General features: G+C 45.6%; 1 protein-coding gene across 1 annotated transcript in view; it reads left to right on the top strand.

Moving 5' to 3' along the window:
* The window catches only part of SDK2 (sidekick cell adhesion molecule 2), a 195,370-nt gene that overhangs the window by 33,330 nt on the left and 143,601 nt on the right, over positions 1-18,439 (top strand). Inside the window, exon 3 of the mRNA XM_006872308.1 lies at positions 1,293-1,399. Within this exon, the coding sequence (XP_006872370.1) occupies positions 1,293-1,399 (107 nt within the window). The remainder of the gene's footprint in view (positions 1-1,292; positions 1,400-18,439) is intronic.

The following is an 18,439-nucleotide window of genomic DNA, read 5'->3' as shown; positions in this document are numbered from 1 at the left end:
TGATGATGATGATGATGGTGGTAATGATTATCATGATGGTGATGATTATGGTGGTGGTGGTGGTAATGAGAATGGTGATGATTATGGTGGTGATGGTGGTGATGATGATGATGATGGTGGTGATGATTATCATGATGGTGATGATTATGGTGGTGGTGGTGATGGTGATTATGGTGGTGGTGATGGTGGTGGTGGTGGTAATGGTGACGGTGATGATGATGGTGATGATTATGATGATGGTGCTGGTGATAGTGGTGTTGATGACAATGATGATGATGGTGGTGGTGGTAGTACAGCTCCCTGGCCAAAACTGATATAAAATTAACCTGGCACATCCTGGGAATTAGGTGGTTCTACCCCATGGTGGCACACGTAGGCCACCCACAGCCCTGCTGGTCCAATGCCCAGGTATGGGAAAGATGATTACATAGGTGTGTCAGGGGGACTATCCCCTGGTTCCCATCCTACTCTTGGCCAAAGATCACCATTCACAGGAGCCTTAGCAACATAAACAGTTGAGTGATGGGCTGTTAACAGAAGGGTCAGCGGCCTCTCTTTGGAGCAAGGCCTGACACTTCATTCCATAAAGGTATCAGCCTAGGAACTCCTAAGGCAGGTCTACTCTGTCCCTTGGGGTCACTATGAGTCAGAATGGACTTGATGGCACTCAACAACATCAACAAAGAGCACCATTCACAGGGTCTCGCTGCCAGGCACTCCTCCCCCTGACCCTGCCTCCATGCCTGCTTTCCAGCTTGTTCCCCACCACGCCCCCAACTCTTTGGGACAACAGGTGCATATTCCAGAAGCAGGTTTCCAAAGGACTGCTTTGAGTCCTGCTTCCTGGTCTGGGAGCCCAGCCAGTGCCCACAGAAACCCAGCATGTCTTCTCCACAGACTCTACCTGTTCGCTGGCAGAACCATAAGTGATTTTAAGGAGGGACTGGTACAGAGCATTTTGTAAAATACATTAATATCTCTGTCTCTGTCACCTCCATCAGTCTCAATTAATATTTCCAAACCAATTCTGTGCCTAGTTCTAAAATAATACTAATAACATGTCCCCCAGTAGTATGAGTCCCAGGTAGGGAGGACAGCATCATCCAGTAATCCTGGCACAGTTTGGGGAGACCTGGTGGCTGCGAGTGTCAAAGGCTCAGACACGGTGCCTCCCCTTCCAGAGCCTCTCACAGAAAGCTTTCTGGCACTCTTCTTTCTGGAGGTGGCAAAGTGACCTCTGACCTCCTGCATCCCTGTAGCTGCTGTATGCTCACTGTCTCTTCTGCCCCCAGGTACATGATCACCAGCCTGGACCGCACCCACGCCGGTTTCTATCGCTGTGTCGTGAGGAACCGAATGGGCGCTCTGCTGCAGCGGCAAACCGAGGTCCAGGTGGCCTGTGAGTACCGGGGCACTCGTGGTGGGCAGACAAGCTGGTTTGCAGACTTACATCTATTGGTCACACACTCAACCACACCAGACTCCAGCCGTGAGCAGCTCTGTTCATGTGATGCTAAGGGTGGGCCTTTTCACTTGCCTGGACCAGCGCCCTCATTTACAGCTGCCAAACCCAAGGCCCCAGAGGCAGTGGGAGCTCTCCATGGTCACCGGCAATTAGTGACACGCACATGGCCTGGATTGGACTCCACATTCTTTAAATGGGACCAGCCACTTCATGACTTAAAAGGGACCCCACCTGTTTCAGTGACATCCCATGGGGGCCACACTACACTCACTTGGGGTCTTCCTAACAGCCAGCTTGAGTCACCACAAGGAGACTTCCTGGGGCCTCTAGGTCCTCAACTTTTCTTCCTTCAATGGACTCAGCCCTAGGACAGTAACACTATGATGGTCTCTGTCTTCAGAGGACCCTGGAGATGCCTTGTGCTGGCATCCTCCTTCTAAGAGAGGGACCGTGACAAATTGAGGTCCCCAGAGAGGCCAGGGTCAGAGGTAAAGCAGTGATCTTTCACCTAGTCCTCGGGGCCAACAGCCTCTCTCCAAACCCCACCAGGACCCCTCAGATGGAAGAAGAAGGGACAGACAGCATCAGAGACTCCAAAGGTGTCTCAGGAACCAGAGTCCTAGCTACCCATCAATACCCCCATGACTCAAATGTCCCCTTTTTGCTCCCATCCTAAAATATCTGCTGTGTCCAGATATGAGGCTCACTTTCAGCAGTCCTGTTCTGGGGTTCTTTTGTGGTGGGGGCATCTAGGATTTCATGGTGGGCACAAGAGTGTGGACAGCCTACTGAGCCCTGGAATTTCCAAACAAAAGGGCCCCCTCTTCCAGAACTTACAAACTCCCCTCTGCTTTAGCCCACGTGGGAGTTGGCTACTTCTAAGTGAAGTCAGGGAGAAAGATCTCAAAGAAAATCTCAAGTGAGACAGAGAGTATTTATAATAATTATGGAAAACTACCATAATCAAAAGTAGAGGACGGATTGTCCCCATAAATCAGCTCCAAAAGCAGCTCGCCGCACTCCAAGGAGCGGAAGGGCCCTGAGTGAAAATGACGAATGTCAGATGCTTGTCAGCGGGATCGCAAACAGGATTCCACAGAGCTGCTTTTAGCCATCATGGAGCCTGGTGGGCCCGGGGAACGGTCTCGGTGGGCTCCTCCAAGTCAGATTTCTGCCTGTACAGCGAGGTTAATCTAATACTCTAAACTTCTACAAAAATAATACGAATAACATAACAAAAATAATACGAATAACAACCAATGCCAGCAACACACTTGCCCGCAACTGTGGAGTTCTTGTCATGAGGAAAAATTACATGTATTTTAAATAATGGTTTTATTGTGTTTTGGATGAACATTTACTAGTAAGTTAGGTTCCCATTTGACCATTTTCACAGAAATTGTTTGGTGACATTAGTTACATTTTTTACAATAGGTCAACAGTCTCCTTCATTGTGTTCTGGTTGTTCTTTTTCCAGCATTCTAGTCGCCCTGCCCCCTTCTCTTCTCATCTTTGTTTTAGAGTACATCTTGACCTTTTGGTCTCATGTAAACGGGTTGGTTTTTAGAAGAGCATCTCTCTTCTGCGTGATATTCTTTGTTTTGTGAGCCACTATGCTGTTTTGCTAAAAGGTGATCTCAGAATCATTTTGGATGGAGGTTTAAAGAGTATCTCAGGGCCATGGTCTTGGAGAGTTCTTAATTATTCAGGACTTTTGTACAAATCTATGTCTTTATCTATGTTGTTCTCCCATTCTGTCTGGGAGCGATCACAATATGAAATGGCCCTGGGCAAGTGCTGTCCTGGCCAAGTGCAGAGCAGCAAGCTGGGCACCCTTCCCTCCCCCGCTGTGCTGTCCTGCACCCACTCACCCCTAAGCTTCCACTCACAGTGGGACCCCCACCCTTCTCACAGCTTTGCCTTTCCAAGTCACACTGCCGGAGCCTGCACGTGGCACCCTGAGCTCCAGGAGGCCGCTGGACATGACCTTAACCACCTTTATTACCATGTTCTCACTGTATTATATGAGGGTGAGTCAAAAATTAACTGCACTCCAGATATATAAAACACCTGTCCACATCCACAATTGATGACAACATTGAGCATACACAGGAAACGATTCTGTCAAATAGGCGAGTTGACAGTGGATTATGTGGTAAATCATTTACAAATCAGCCATGGCTCTGCCTATGAAATTATCCACGACAGACTTGGGTTTTGAAAAGTTTGTGTGAGATGGGAACTGAAACAACTCACAGAAGATAAAAAACAGAAGGGTTTGGACATCTTCAAACAAAATGTGGAACAATACTTGAAGGAAAGTAAGTTTCTTTAAAAAAAAAAAAATCACGATGAGACATAGATTCATCACTACAAGCCTGAGAGTAAATGGCAGAGTATGGAATAGAAACATCCTCAATCGCCAACAAAGAGAAAGTTCAAATGTCAACCATCAGCTGGAAAATTGATGTTTAGTGTTTCTGGGATTCTCAAGGGCCAGTACTGGAACACTATCAGAGAAAGGTTCACCAATCAACAGTGCTTATTACAGTGAGATGCTGACTGAAGAGCTGAAGCTTAAACTTCAGATTAAATACAGAGGACTGCTATCCAAGGGTGTTGTGATCTTGCATGCCAATGCACGTCCACATACCTCTGTCCACACCATTGACACTATACAAAAACTTCATTTTGAGGTGTTAGAGCGTCCCTGAAAGAGGCCCTTCAAAGACAAAGAGTCACCTCTGATGAAGAAGAAAAGACAGCGTGCACTGGTGGCTCACAGCTCAGCCTAAAACATTTTCTAATAAGTGAATACGAAAGCTTGTCGATAGATGGACAAAGTGTCTTGAAAAGCAACGAGATTATGTCAAAAAATGATGTATTTGTCTTTCTTAAAAGTTGATTAAAATAAATTCTACAGCCAGAGGGCAGATAATTTTCGATTCACCTTTGTACATAATGCCGGCACTAACTTGTGCAAATGTGGCTGCAGGTCCCCGGGAAAGGACAAAGAATGCCTGAAGGATGGATGGAGTTGGGGAGACCCAGATGAACCCTTTCTTGAGGATAACTTCTGAGGCTTCCCATGTCTGGGAGGCACTTCCTTCCTCCCAGGAGAAATCACACACCACTATTTGCAGTCTATGGGGGAATGAGGGGAGCCCTGGAATGGCCAGCTGGTCAGTGAGAAATAATCCCACCCTAACAAACCAAGGCCGATCTCCAAAGCCTCCCTGGGCCAGATGGGTTGAAGGAGGAAGCAGTACCCCCTGAGCCTGGAGGCCGTTACCCTGGTCCCCTCCCTTGTCCAGCAAACCCGTCTCATCCGAGAGCCTCTGTTTCATTGTGAAGCTGAAGCATCCACTGCTTAGCTCCCTCCCCATCTGCCTCCCAGGGGTTCTGGGTCCAGGTAAAGGTGAGACCTACCAACCTTCAACCAGGTCAGCGCTCACTCCTGCGTGTCAGGGTTCCAGGTAGTACACACATGGACCTCATCACAGCTTACAGAACAGGACCCCCATTCCCATGTTACAGCTGAGGAAACCGAGGCCCAGACAAAGTCATACGATGACAAGGGATCAGAGCAGGATTTGAATCCGTGACCACCGGTTTCCAAAGCAGTCCCCTCACCAGGCTGTTGCTTGAGGGCAAGAAGAAGAAAGTGAAAATGGGGTGATGGAGAGGGGAAGATGATGAATATTGTTGGGGTCAACGTTCAAATAGATCAGAGGGCCACCCCATGACTCTGACAGTCCACGTCCAAGTTGCCTGGCAGAGAGATGCATGTCCCCACCAGAATGGATGCCATCATGCCCCAACCCGTATGGTAGGTGGAAATCCCTCCTGTCTGCAGAGAGCTCCTGGGTCCTTTATGTGCCTGAGCAGTTACGAAAACCTGGATTTCAGTCCAAATGAGGCTCTGATTTCCTGAGGAGCCTGGGCAGGCCTCTCCCCTCTAGGGGCCTCCATTTCTGCATTTGTAAATGAGAATGGTCTATGAGATCCATTTCAGCTCTGATGTTTCTTTAATGAGGTCAAAGCAGCTGTCAGAGTCAGGAGGGAAAGAGGGGCCATCTCCCAAAGGAGTCCAGAGCCAACCCCGTCCCCCATGCAAGACCCGGGCTGGGCCCCTGGGGAGTGGAGGAGTGCAGATGAAGGGAGAGGGTGCCCCCCCTGTCTTCCTCAAAGGGCTGAATGCACCCCCCAAACAACTTGGAACAAACACAGCTCAGCAGTAACAGGTACAAACCCGACACACCGTCCCAGTGCTAAGTAAACACCAGGCAATTTCTAGAACAATCCACCCTCCCTTGCAATTCTGTTGGTGGATGCCCGGCTCTGAAAGGATGACACTGAATGTTCTGAAGCCACCTCTTGGGATAGGGAAACTGAGGCTCAGTGTCCCTACCATGACACCGGTGGGCATAGTCCTCAGCCTCGAGCTTCACCACCTCTTGCTGGCTCTGTACCCTGGGACAAGAAACCCAACCACTTGTGCCTCATGTGTAAAGAGGAAGTAGATCATTGGTACCTCATTTGTCCAGCTGCGTGAGGCGTGAATCTATGCGCCCCATCACTGTGCCCAGCCTGCAAGGACCCCGAGAGTACCAGTCCAGCTGTTGGTAAAGGCAGTGAATCACTGTGTCCCAACACTGTGCCCAGCCTGCAGACTCCGGGGAATGCTGGACTTTCCCCTCAGAAGGTAGACCAGGGGAGGTGGCCTAAAGTAAACATTCACACTGACCAGGTGCTCCCCTCTGCCATCCAAGGCAGGGGCCCTTCAAAGGGCACAATTGAAGGTGGTCACTTTGCACTTGCCCCATCCTGAGAGTGAGTGTGACCTCCTTAAAGTTCATACTCTGAACCCTCACTCATTTCTCCTACACACACATGGTTCTAAGGATGGTACAAAGCATTTCTCCAACTCCTCCCCTCTCTCTCCTTGGCAGGGACGGTCCCCAGGAATGGGAAAGTTTGTGGAGAGCCTAGTTCCCTGGATAAGGAGCTCTGGTAGCGTAGTGGTTACGAATTAGGCTGTGAACTTCCAGGTCAGCAGTTCGAAACTACCAGCTGTTCTGCAGGAGAAAGATGAGGCTTTCTGCTCCTGTAAAGATTTACAGCCTAGGAAACCCTGTACAGGGTCGCTATGGGTCGGAACCGACTCCACGGCGCGTAACAACAACAACAACAAGTTCCCTGGATGGCTGCTACCCTTTGGGGCCCTTTCCTGAGATCCATGCCAGGCAGGTCCCACCCCTGGCCGGATACCCTGAGGCCACCATCCCAAACAGACACTGAATTGGGTTCTAATGTGAAATTAATAAGGCAGCTGTGCTAACAACTAATGATAATCACAAAGTCATTAAAAAAAGATTCTGTACATGTTTTTAATTACAGCAATTAAGGAGAAGTCAATAACCACGCCTCCCCCAGCCCCCTTCCTGTCCCCACCTGGAATCTCTTGTTTTGTTTCTTTTTAAATCGGCATCAATTTCTGGCAGGACCCAGGTGAGATGAGTGGCTGTGAGGATTGGGAACTCCTTCTACAGTCTTCGAGTTCCCGTACGTGTGACCACTTCCAAATCCATGGGCAGTTTATCTCAGAGGTGGGGCCCCAGCACCAACCCCAAATCCACCCACAAGCTGCACACCCTTTCTGAGGTCTGCTTCCACTTCCGCCGGGTAGCTTGGCAGCCCCCTCACATCACGGGACTGGAGGAGGCCAGATGTGGACGTATGGCCGAGGCCGACGATGCCACCAGGAAACCACAGTAGTTGCGAGTCTTCAGAGATTCTGAGGTTAATATGGAATGTGGACTGTTTGGGGACCATGTGACCAAGCACCCACTTGACCCAAATTTCTACATCGTTCATTAAGCAATTGCACATTGCCACGGAGTGCTCTCGGACTCGTGATCCCCTACAGGGTTTCCAAGACTGTAAATCTTTGCGGGAGCAGACAGCTTCATTTCTCTCCTGCAGAGAGCTAGGTGGGTTTGAACCGCCCACCTTCTGGTTAGCAGCCCAGGACTTAGTCCACAGTGCCACCAGCAATTAGCACAGAATATCCGCCTTGGTCCAGACCCCGTTCTTGGCAGTGAGGATACAAATGGGACATGTCATGCCCAGTCTTCAAGCAGAGATAGAGGAGAATGCAACTTACACAGTGAATGGTGGTTGTTGTTGTTGTCAAGGGCTGTAGAGTCGGATCCAACCCATAGAGACCCTGCATAGGGTTTCCAAGGAGCCGCTGGTGGGCTTGAACTGCCGATCTTACAGTTCAAACCAACTTTGCAGTCCAGCTCATTAACCTTACGGCCCATGAAGAAAAAGAGAGCAAATCTATTGTTTAATATAATAACATTGGTGTTGTTAAATGATGTTGAGTGGCTTCCGACTCGAAGTGACCTCTGAGGAGCTCCTGGTGAGTTTGAACCACCTACCTTATGGTTCAAACTCACCTTGGAGTTCAGCGCATTATCCCTCAGCTCCACATGAGAGATAACCCATGTAATACAAGAAAGGGAATATCTTACTTAACATTTAATGTGATATGGATACACGATGGAATCTTGGTGTGATGCTGTAGGGTTAGCACTGGACTGCCAAGCAAAAAGTGATTTTGAAGACCACATACTGGATTGTTGTGAGCCGGAACCAACTCAATGGCCCTAATAACAACAACACAACAGATACATGGTAAGCCAAACCCACTGCCGACCAGTTGATTCCAATGTATAACAAGTCTACAAGACAACGCAGAGCTGCCCCCGTGGGGTTTCCAAGGTTACAAATCTTCACGAAAGCCAACTGCCACATCGTTCTCCCATGAAACAGCTGATGGGTTAGAACCACCAACCTTTCAGTTAGCAGCCCAACACTTAACCCACTGCACCACCAGGGCTCCTTCAGATGCGTAGTACATGCTACATGCAATGACTGTGGAGTTGCCCCCCGTCTTGTGACAACCCCATGCACAAAAGAACAAAACACTGCCCAGTCTTGCGCCATTCCCCAGATAGATTGCAGATTGGACAGTTGAGGTCTGTGGGCTTTTCCGTGTCTGATTTTCAGAAGATCACCAGGCCTTTGTTCCTACACCATCTTGGTCTGGAAACTCCACTGAAGTCTGTTCAGCATCCTAGCAACACACACGTCTACGGTGACTGATGAGTAGTGGCTGCCCACGAAGAGCACTGGCCTGGAATTGAACCCAAATTAGGTCAAAATTCTGCCCTTGGATTCTAACCTCATCCCCCAGGTTCACCGAGTCCAGCATGAGGCTGAATCGACCATAAATTGCTTAAGGATGTGTCTGTACGTGGTGAAGCTTGAAAGGAAAACAATGACGTGGCTGTCACAGCATTGGGGATAGCAATTACCTGTGGAGAGGGAGGATGTGTGATTGGATGTGATTTTGTCACTGTTCTATTCTTTAAGCTGGAGGGGGGTGCACCAGAGTGTTCCTTTTCTTCTCTTTCACACTGTACACGTACATGTAATTATATGCATTCTTCTGTCTGCGTGACATATTTCATGATAGAAACATTTTTTAAATAAATAAAACCAAGGAACATATTCTCAAGTGGAATGCATACTTTTACAAGACCTTTTAAGATATATAACAAAGACATCCAGAATCATTTTCAGACCACCTCCAGCTGTGCCCCCAGGCCCAGACTTCTTTGCTCTTGGGGGAATTTGTTGGAGGAAGTTTGATCAGTGCTTCAGGGCATACTATGGCATATTAACAAGCCTATACCTCCGGGAGCAAGTTCTGCAAGTCTGCTGTTTCTTCCTTAGTATGAATGAGTTTCCTAGGGAGCCTGGGTACCGGCCAGTGTCCGCCTTTTGCCCTCCTTCGCCCTGGCTTGCTGTGGGAACTGGCTCGCTGAATGGACTCCCTCTTAGCCCTGTTGTCCAGTACATATGTGGCTGAATCCTGTGGACCCCAGTGAGCAGAGGTCAGGGGCTCTTTGACAGAGTGCATTAGGGGAAATGGGAGGGTACTGGTGAGGAGCTTGTGGGACAGGAAGGGGGAGGAGCATCAAGTGCAAGACCAGCTGTGTCCTTTGTTCATCAATCCATCTCACCCTCTCCATACACGTATCAAACCCACCAGCTGCCCTTTGGAAATCCAATACAGGGTTGCTATGAGTCGGGACCAATCCTGGAGCACTTAACAATATATAAACATACAAACTTCTATCCATCTATACAAATATATATATGTGTGTGTTTTTGTTGTTGTTGTTAAGGACCGTCAAGTCAGTTCCGACTCATCGTGACCCTGTGTAGGATTTCTGAGGAGCAGCTAGTGGGTTTGAACTGCTGACCTGTTTGAACTACCAGCATTAGTAGTATAATGCTGATCCAATAATGCACATTTATCAATCCATCCCATCACATTTCTCCATCCCTCCATCCACCAGCCATCCATTCTTATCATGCCGCTGCCCATCACTCTGTCAGTTTGTCCTACCATGGTGGCTTGTGTTACTATGATGCTGGAAGCTAATGCCACTGGTATTTCAAATATCAACAGGGCCACCCATAGTGGAAAGGGTTCAGCAGAGCTTCCAGACTAAGACAAGGTAGGAAGAATGAAGAGGTGGTCTACTTCTAAGAGATTAGCCACTGAAGAAATTATGAATATTGGTGAAACATTGCCTGCTAGAATGCCAGAAGATGAACCTCTCACAATTGAAGACACTCAAAATATAACGGGGGAAGAGCTGCCTTCTCAAAGTAGAGTTGGCCTTAATGATTAGATGGACTAACATTTTTCGAGACCTTCATTTGCTGATGGAGCACAACTCAAAATGAGAAGAAACAGCTGCAAACATCCATTAATAATTGGCACATGGGATGTAGGAAGTATGAGTCTAGGAAAATTAGAAATCATCGAAAAATGAAGTGGAACACATAGAGATCAATATCTCAGGGATTAATAAGCTGACATTGACTGGTACAAGCCATTTTGAATCTGATAACCACTTGGTTTACTATGCCAGTTTTGACAAATTCAAGAGGAATTGTGTTGCATTCATCATCAGACAGAACATTTCAAGATCTGTCTTGAAGTACAGTGCTGTCTGTGATAGATAATATCTACACACCTACGAAAAAGTCCAGTTTATACCACTGTTTTTCAAATTTACACGCTGACTGCTAAATCGAATCATAAAGAACTTGAAATCTACCAAGTTCTTCAGTCTAAAATTGGTCAAATATGCAATGAAAATGCTTTGGTAATTACTGTTAATTGGAATTTGAGAGTTGGAAACAAACAGGAAGGACCAGTTGTTAGAAGACATAGCCTTGATAATAGAAATGATGCTGGAGTTCACATGATAAAATTTTGCAAGACCAATGGCTTATGCATTGCAAATACCTTATTTCAACAACATGAATGGCAATTATTACATGGACCTCTCCAGATGGAAGACACAGGAATCAAATTGACTACTCTGTAGGAAGAGACAATGGAAAAGCTCAATATTATCAGGGGCCAACTGTGAAACAGAACATCAATTGCTTATATGAAAGTTCAAGCTTCTGACATCCATTTTGGTCTTTTTTTTCTTTCCTGTCCTTTTAATGACCTTTTGTTTTCTTCAAGTATGATGTTCCTTATGTCATGGCACAACTCCTCTGGTCTTCAATCATTAGTGTCTAATGTGTCAAGTTTGTTCTTGAGATGGTCTCTATATTCAAGTGGGGTAAACTCAAAATTGTATTTTGACTTTTGTGGACTTGTGATTTTCTTCATTTTCAACTTGAACTTATTCTTGAACACAGAGTAGATCAAGTGAATGGAAGAAATTCTGAAGTAAAAGAGCTGAACAGAAAATTTCAAAGGACAGCTGGAAAAGACAAAGTCAAGTGCTATAATGAAATGTGTAAAGACCTGGAGTTAGAAAACCAAAAGGGTAGAACTCGCTCAGTATTTCTCAAGCTGAAAGAATTGTAAACAAATTCAAGCCTTGAAGAATTATATGGACAAAATATTAAATGATGCAGAAAGCATCAAAAGAAGATGGAAAGAATACACAGAGTCACTGTACCATTTCAGAAGGTAATATATGATCAACAACCCATGGTATTGAAGGAAGAAGTCCAAGCTGCACTGAAGGCATTGGTGAAAAGCAAGGCTGCAGGAACTGATGGAATGCAAATTGAAATCTTTCAACAAACTAATGCAGCACTGGAGGGTCTCAGTCATCGATGCCACAAGAAATTTGGAAGAAAACAACCTGACCAACTGACTAGAAGAGATCCATATTTGTGTCCATTCCAAAGAAAGCTGATCCAATAGAATGTGGAAAATATTGAACAATATTATCAATATCACATGCTAGTAAATTTTGCTGAAGATAATCCCAAAACAGTGGTAGCAGTACATAGACAAGGAGAAGCCAGAAAATCAAGGCAGATTTAAAAAAAAAACCACAAAACTGACATCAAATGACAGGTGTCATTGCTGACATTGAGTGGATCTTGGCTGAAAGGAGAAAATATCAGAAAGATGTTCACTTGTGCTTTATGGACTATGGAAAGGCATCCATTTGACTTTATGGATCATAACTAACTGTGGATAACACTGTGAAAAATGAGAATTCCAGAGCATTTCATTGTGTTCATGCAGAACCTGTACCTAGACCAAGGGTCATTCAAACAGAGCAAGGGAATACTGGATGGCTTAAAATCAGAAAAGGTGTTTGTATCCTTTCAATGTATTTATTCAATTGTATGCTGAGCAAACAATCTGAGGAACTGGGCTATACAGCATCGAGATGGGAAGAAGATGCATTAGCAAACTGCAATATACAGAGTACACAAACTTGCTTGCTGACAATGAAGAGGTCTTGAGACACGTAGTGATGAAGCTCAAAGAATACCATCTTAATGTAGATTGCAACTCAATGTAAAGAAAGCAAAAATCCTCACACCTGGACCGTTAAACAACTTCATGAAAAATGAAGAAAAGATTGAAGTTAGCAAGGATTCCATTTTGACTCTGGTGTGGCACTGTAGGATAAGCACTGGACTGCAGAACACAAGATCAGTGGTTCAGACCCACCAGTTGCTCCTCGGAAACCCTGTACAGGGTTGCTATGAGTTGGAATCAGAATCGACTCGATAGCACTTAACAACAACATTAACACTCACGGAAGCAGTGATCTAGAAACCAAATGACATGTTGCATTGGGCAAATCTGCTGCAAAAGACCTCTTCAAAGTGTTAAAGAGCAAAGATATCACGAAGGTGAACCTGATCCAAGTCATGGTATTCTTAATTACTTGATATGTTTGCAAAAGCTGGACAAATAGTAAGGAAGATCAGACAAGAATTGATGCATTTGAATTACAGTGTTGGTGAAGAATAATGAAATTACCATGGACTACCAGAAAAACAAACAAATGACTTCATCTCAGGTAATTTGGATATGTAAGAGGGACCAGTCCCTGGAAAAGGACTTCAGGTCAGTGAAAAAGAGGAAGACCCGTCCCCCTACCACCACCACCACCCAGTGATGGATTGATACAGTGGGCTCAGATACAGCGACAACTGTGAAGACAGTACAGGATCAGAAAATGTTTCTTTCTGTTGTGCATAGAATCACCACGAATCAGAGTTAACTCAATGGTACCTAATGACAACAACATCCATTCAAACATCCTTCTATTCTCCCATCCAAACATCCATCCACTCATCAAACCATCCATTCCTCCATCCCTCAATCCATCATTCCACTAAAGAAACCCTGAGCTTCACCCACTCTAGTTCTTCTGGGCCAGAACACTCCTTCCCCCCACCCTGCTATCTAACCCCTCCTTACTACGTATACCTCAGCTTAAAAGGAGCCTCACCCCACCTCACCATCAAAAGTAGGTACCCCTGATGCTGCTTGTTAGAGGAAGATTCTAGATCCTGTCTTCCCAGCCACAGTATGCCATTGAAGGTTGGTTTGCTTGTTCCTGTTTCAGTGGCCAGGCTGCAAGCTTCCATGAGGGCAGGGGCCAGGTCTTTCTTCTGTGTCTACCAGAGAGCCTGCCTGACCTACCACAGACACTTGATAAAGAGCTGTTGAATGATGGCCTTGATCAAATTTAGAGAGAACTTCCTGTGTACAGAATATGGGATCAGCTAGCTCATAAGGATTTTGTTCATCAATAGCCTACCTCTGAAAGCATATGTAGAATCTAAATGCAGAGCACAGAGAGACACGTCCCAAAGAGGCAAAGAAGAAATTACAAAGGGCAGGCCAGGTTCGAATGCTGGCCCTGCCCAGCCTCACCGCTTACCGTTAGATAAGCCGCTTTATCCTTATAAGCTTTAATTTCCTCACTGAGGAAATGGAGCTAATAATATAAGAGAGAAGAAAGAGACGCACCGTTACCATGAAATTTGCTTAACAATTGTTCAAATCTATCTTCAGAGTACGTGAAAAGTTTTGTGTGTTTTTTTTTAAGATAAAATTGTTTGAAGAACTGAACCCACTGTGATCAACCAATGTGGTTTTCCCAGACGAAGTCCAGTAAGAGAAATTAAGAAGCCACAAATACATATATATTTATTAAAATGTGAGGATTAAATGAGATCTCGTATTGTAAAAAACCCATTTAGAAAGAAACTTGGCTGAGGGTTAATATTTCATGTCTTTGCACCTTCATTCTGTGTGTATGGTTTGGGATCATCTTGGTTGAGGAGATGATGTTTAAACTAAATTGTGAAAACTGTTTAGGATTCCCATATATTAATACTACAAATATTAGCTACAATTTATATAGCACTTTTATATGTTCTTCCAGTTTGTATGGCTGCGTAACAAATTACTGGAAAAACTGAATGGTGTAATACAATTATTGATTAAGCTCACAGATTCTGTGAGTCAGCGTTCCAGACAGGGCCCCATGGGACTTGTCTCCACTCTATCATGACCGAGATTTCTGTTGAAAGAGTTAATGGTGGGTGCTGAAATTGGTGGTGGGGGGGGGGGCCTGCATGTTCATTCACATGTCTAATGTTGATACTGGTTGGTAACAAGAGCCTCAGTTCCTCTTCACGTCATCCTTGTCCTGGTCTATGTGGGCTAGATAGATTGGGCTTCCTCACAGCATGGTGACTATTTCTCCATGGACAAGTGTCTCAAGAAAGAGAGAAGCAGATAGAAGCTGTGTCTTTTGAATGATGTAGCCTCAAAAGTCACATAACACCACTTCCAGCCTTTTCTATTGGTATTCACCAGTGGCCCAGATACAAGAGGAAGGAATATAAGACCCACCTCTCAATGGGAGGAGCATCAATCACATAGTAAGAAGAGCAGGTAGTATGGGAGAGCAGTCTTAATGCCGCCATCTTTGAAAAGATAGACTCTGCCACACACATGATCTTATGTGATTCTGACTAAAATCTTAGGAGGAAGGTTCTGTCCTTAAATCCACATTACAGAAGAGGAAATAAAGACTCCACAAGGTCAAGAGTTGTGCCCCAAGTCATAGCTAATAAATAAGAAAACTAAGATTTGAAAGTCCTGGTGTAATACTGTGGGATAAAGCCGATCAAAAGGTCAGCTTGAAACACAAGGTTGGCGGTTCAAACTCACCAGCTGCTCCTCGGAAACCCTATACATTGTTGCTATGAGTCAGAATCAACTCGATGGCACTAAACAACAACAACAACCACTGTCACACTGAATTGTTTAGAATCAGGAAAGGTGTGCACCAGGGTTGTACTCTTTCACCATATTTACTCAGTTTGTATGTTGAGCAAATAATCCAAGAAGAATTATATGAAGAAGAATGTGGCATTAGGATTGGAGGAAAACTGATTAACAGCCTATGATATGCACATGATGCAACCTTGCTTGCTGAAAGTGAAGAGAAGTTAAAATTCTTACAGAAGATCAAAGACTTCGGTATAGGTTTCTCCTCAGTGTAAAGAAAACAAAAATCCTCACCACTAGACCAATAAATAGCATCCATATCAATGGAGAAAGGATTAAAGCTATCAAAGACTTGCTTTTGTTTGGATCCACCCTCAACACTCATGGAAGCAGCAGTCAAGAAATCAAATGGTGTATTGCACTAAGCAAATCTGCTGCACATGACCTCTTTAAAGTGTGGAAGAGCAAAGATGCCCGTTCAAGGATTAAGGTGCGCCTGACCCAAGCCATGGTATTTTCAATAACCATATATGCATTTGAAAGTTAGACAATGAATAAGGAAGACTGCAGAAGAATTGATTCATTTGAGTTATTATGTTGGGGAAGAATATTAAAAGCACCATGGAATGCCAGAAGAACAAACAAATCTGTGTTTGAAGAAGTACAGCCAGAGTGCTCCTTAGAAGCCTGGATGGCAAGACTTTGTCTCTTACACTTCTGACATATTATCAGGAGGCACCAGTCCCTGGAGAAGGACATCATGCTTGGTAAAGTGGAAGGTCAGCAAAAAAAGAGGAAGACCCCCAACAAGATGGATTGGCAAAGTGGCAGCAGCAGTGGGCTCAAGCGTAGCAACAATTGTGAGTATGGCACAGTGTGGGCAAGGTTGCTATGATTCAGAACCAACTCGACGACACCTAACAACAACAATAACCATCACACACAAAGTTCTAGTGGTCTGCTAACTAAAAGGTTGGTGGTTCAAACCCACCAGCTGCTTCGTGGGAGGAAAATGAAGCAGCTTGTTTCTGTAATGGTTTACAACCTGCTTCTGTTTAGATCTACATCCTCAGACACTTTATGGTGCAGCTGCAATGAGTTGGAATCTACTTATTGGCAGTGGGTTTGGAGTTTGGGGGTTTTGTTTTTTGTTTAGCCTTTGCACATAATACCTGCCAGATTTATAGCAAAGATATCAAAGACAGGTTTTCTATCTCTCTAGGATGTTGGTGAATCATGGTATGTTCTGGTTGCCTTCCAGCAAGGGGCCAGGCATGTCTCTGGGGCAGGAACTGAGATTTAAGCCGTGCAAGGGAGCAGGAAGTGCAGCATGATGTAGGAACCAGAAAGAAAGGGAGATGGATCCAGTTAAAAGGACCTGGAATCCTAGCAAGGGGGTCCGAATATTTCTGAGGCATCGAGACGGCACTGGAAACAGAATAATGAGGACGGAACACGCAAGATGGGTGATCCGGATATAAAAGTCAAAGTAGCCTTGCTGGGAGGTAGCCTGCAGGGTCAGAGGTTCCTTGGGAAATGAGAGTGATAGTCCAGAGGAAATGTTGAAGGACTTTGTGGGAGCAGGAAAGGGACGAACCACACAGCCCAGACTTTAAGACTCCAAGATTTGAGCCTAGGTGGTTGAAACAAGGTAGGGTGGGGATGTCTGTTTACAGAGAGAAGACAAGAAGGAGGCCTTGGCCAAGAGGAGAGTAAGGGGCAGAAATACTCAACAGATGGTTGGAAACTGGGTTCTGGAGCTCAGGAAGAGCCCAAACAGACATGAGGGTCATTTTCAGAGAAAGCCTTGTCTGGATTTCAGATCAATTGAGGCCATCAATAGTACAGTGTGGTCCAAAGGAGAACTAAGTCCGGGGCTTGGACAAAGGAGAAGGTAGGCTGACCGTCCTCAGACTTGGGTGCATAGCAGACTCCCAGGAGAGTGAGTCAGAAACCCAGACTCAGGGCTTTTTTCTGCCCTAGGTGCTACTGAGAAGTTTTGCATCACCCAAACACGGTAGGAGCTCTGCTAGCATAGTGGTTATGAATCGGGCTGCGAACCTTAAGGTCAGCAGTTCGAAACTACCAGCTGTTCTGCCGGAGAAAGATGAAGCTTTCTGCTCCCGTAAAGATTTACAACCTCAGAAGCCCTATACAGGGTCGCTGTAACATGGAACTGACTCCACGGCACATTACAATGACAACCAAACACGGTAGACACACAGGTGTAAGGAAGGGAGGTTGTGTTGTTGTCAGGTGCCATCGAGTTGGTTCCAACTCACAGCAACCCTGTGTGCAGTTTCCAAGGAGCAGCTGTTGAGTTGAACTGCAGACCTTGTAGTTCAAACTGACCTTACTTATGCTACAACGCCATACCAGGGAGGTAGAAGCTGCAATTGTCCCCTGGTGCAAGTCTAAGGGGCCCAGGCCAGGTGCAGAATGACAATGACACTCCAAGGCACAACTTGTGTGTGTGTCAGAGGCCACACTATTGAGATTGTCTGTAGAAACTCAAATTGGGGGTTAGAAGAACCAGTCTGTGCTAGAAGAAGTACAGCCAGAGTGCTCTTTCGAAGCCAGGATGGTGAGACTTCGTCCCTCCACTTCAGACATATTGTCAAGAGGGACCAGTCCCTGAAGAAGGATACCATGTTTGGTAAAGTGGAGCATCGGAGAAAAAGAGGAAGAGCGCCAATGAGATGGCTTGGCACCATGGCAGCAGCAATGGACTCAACTAAGTGTAGCAACGATTGTGAGGTTGGCACAGGACCAGGCAGTGTTTCCTTCTGCTGCTGCTATGAGTCCTTATCAACTCTATGGCACCTAACAACAACAACAATTTAGAGATGGCCCCCAGCCCTCATTACCCTAACTACAACCCATTCAGCTTAACTGTCTGTACCACCCAGGGATTCATGGGACTACCTGAGCAGCTTGACAAACACAATGTCTGGGTCCCACACCTCCCTCCTCAGAGAGTCTTACCTCTAGGAATATGAAAAGTTCCTCAGGACCCTAAGGTGCAGCTTGGTGAGGGAGAGAAGAAAGAGGCGCTGAGAAACGACAGGGACGTGACCATCGTGATTAGGGAGAGCTTCATTTCCTAGAGCCGATGTAACAAAGTACCAAAAGGGGGTGCTTTGTAGAACTGCACTTTCTCGAAGGTATTATGGGTTTGGCTTCAGACAACCATACTATTGCAATAAAGCAAGTCATCTGAATTTTTCTGTTTCTCAGTGTGTGTAAGAGTGATGTTTGTACTATACTGTAGTCTGTTAGGTGGACACCAGCATTATAAACAA

Source organism: Chrysochloris asiatica, unplaced genomic scaffold (assembly GCF_000296735.1).
Source record: "Chrysochloris asiatica unplaced genomic scaffold, ChrAsi1.0 scaffold00192, whole genome shotgun sequence".
Taxonomy (NCBI): Eukaryota; Metazoa; Chordata; class Mammalia; order Afrosoricida; family Chrysochloridae; genus Chrysochloris; species Chrysochloris asiatica.
Note: the sequence above shows the minus strand (reverse complement) of the source record. Positions and strands in the feature narration are given on the sequence as shown.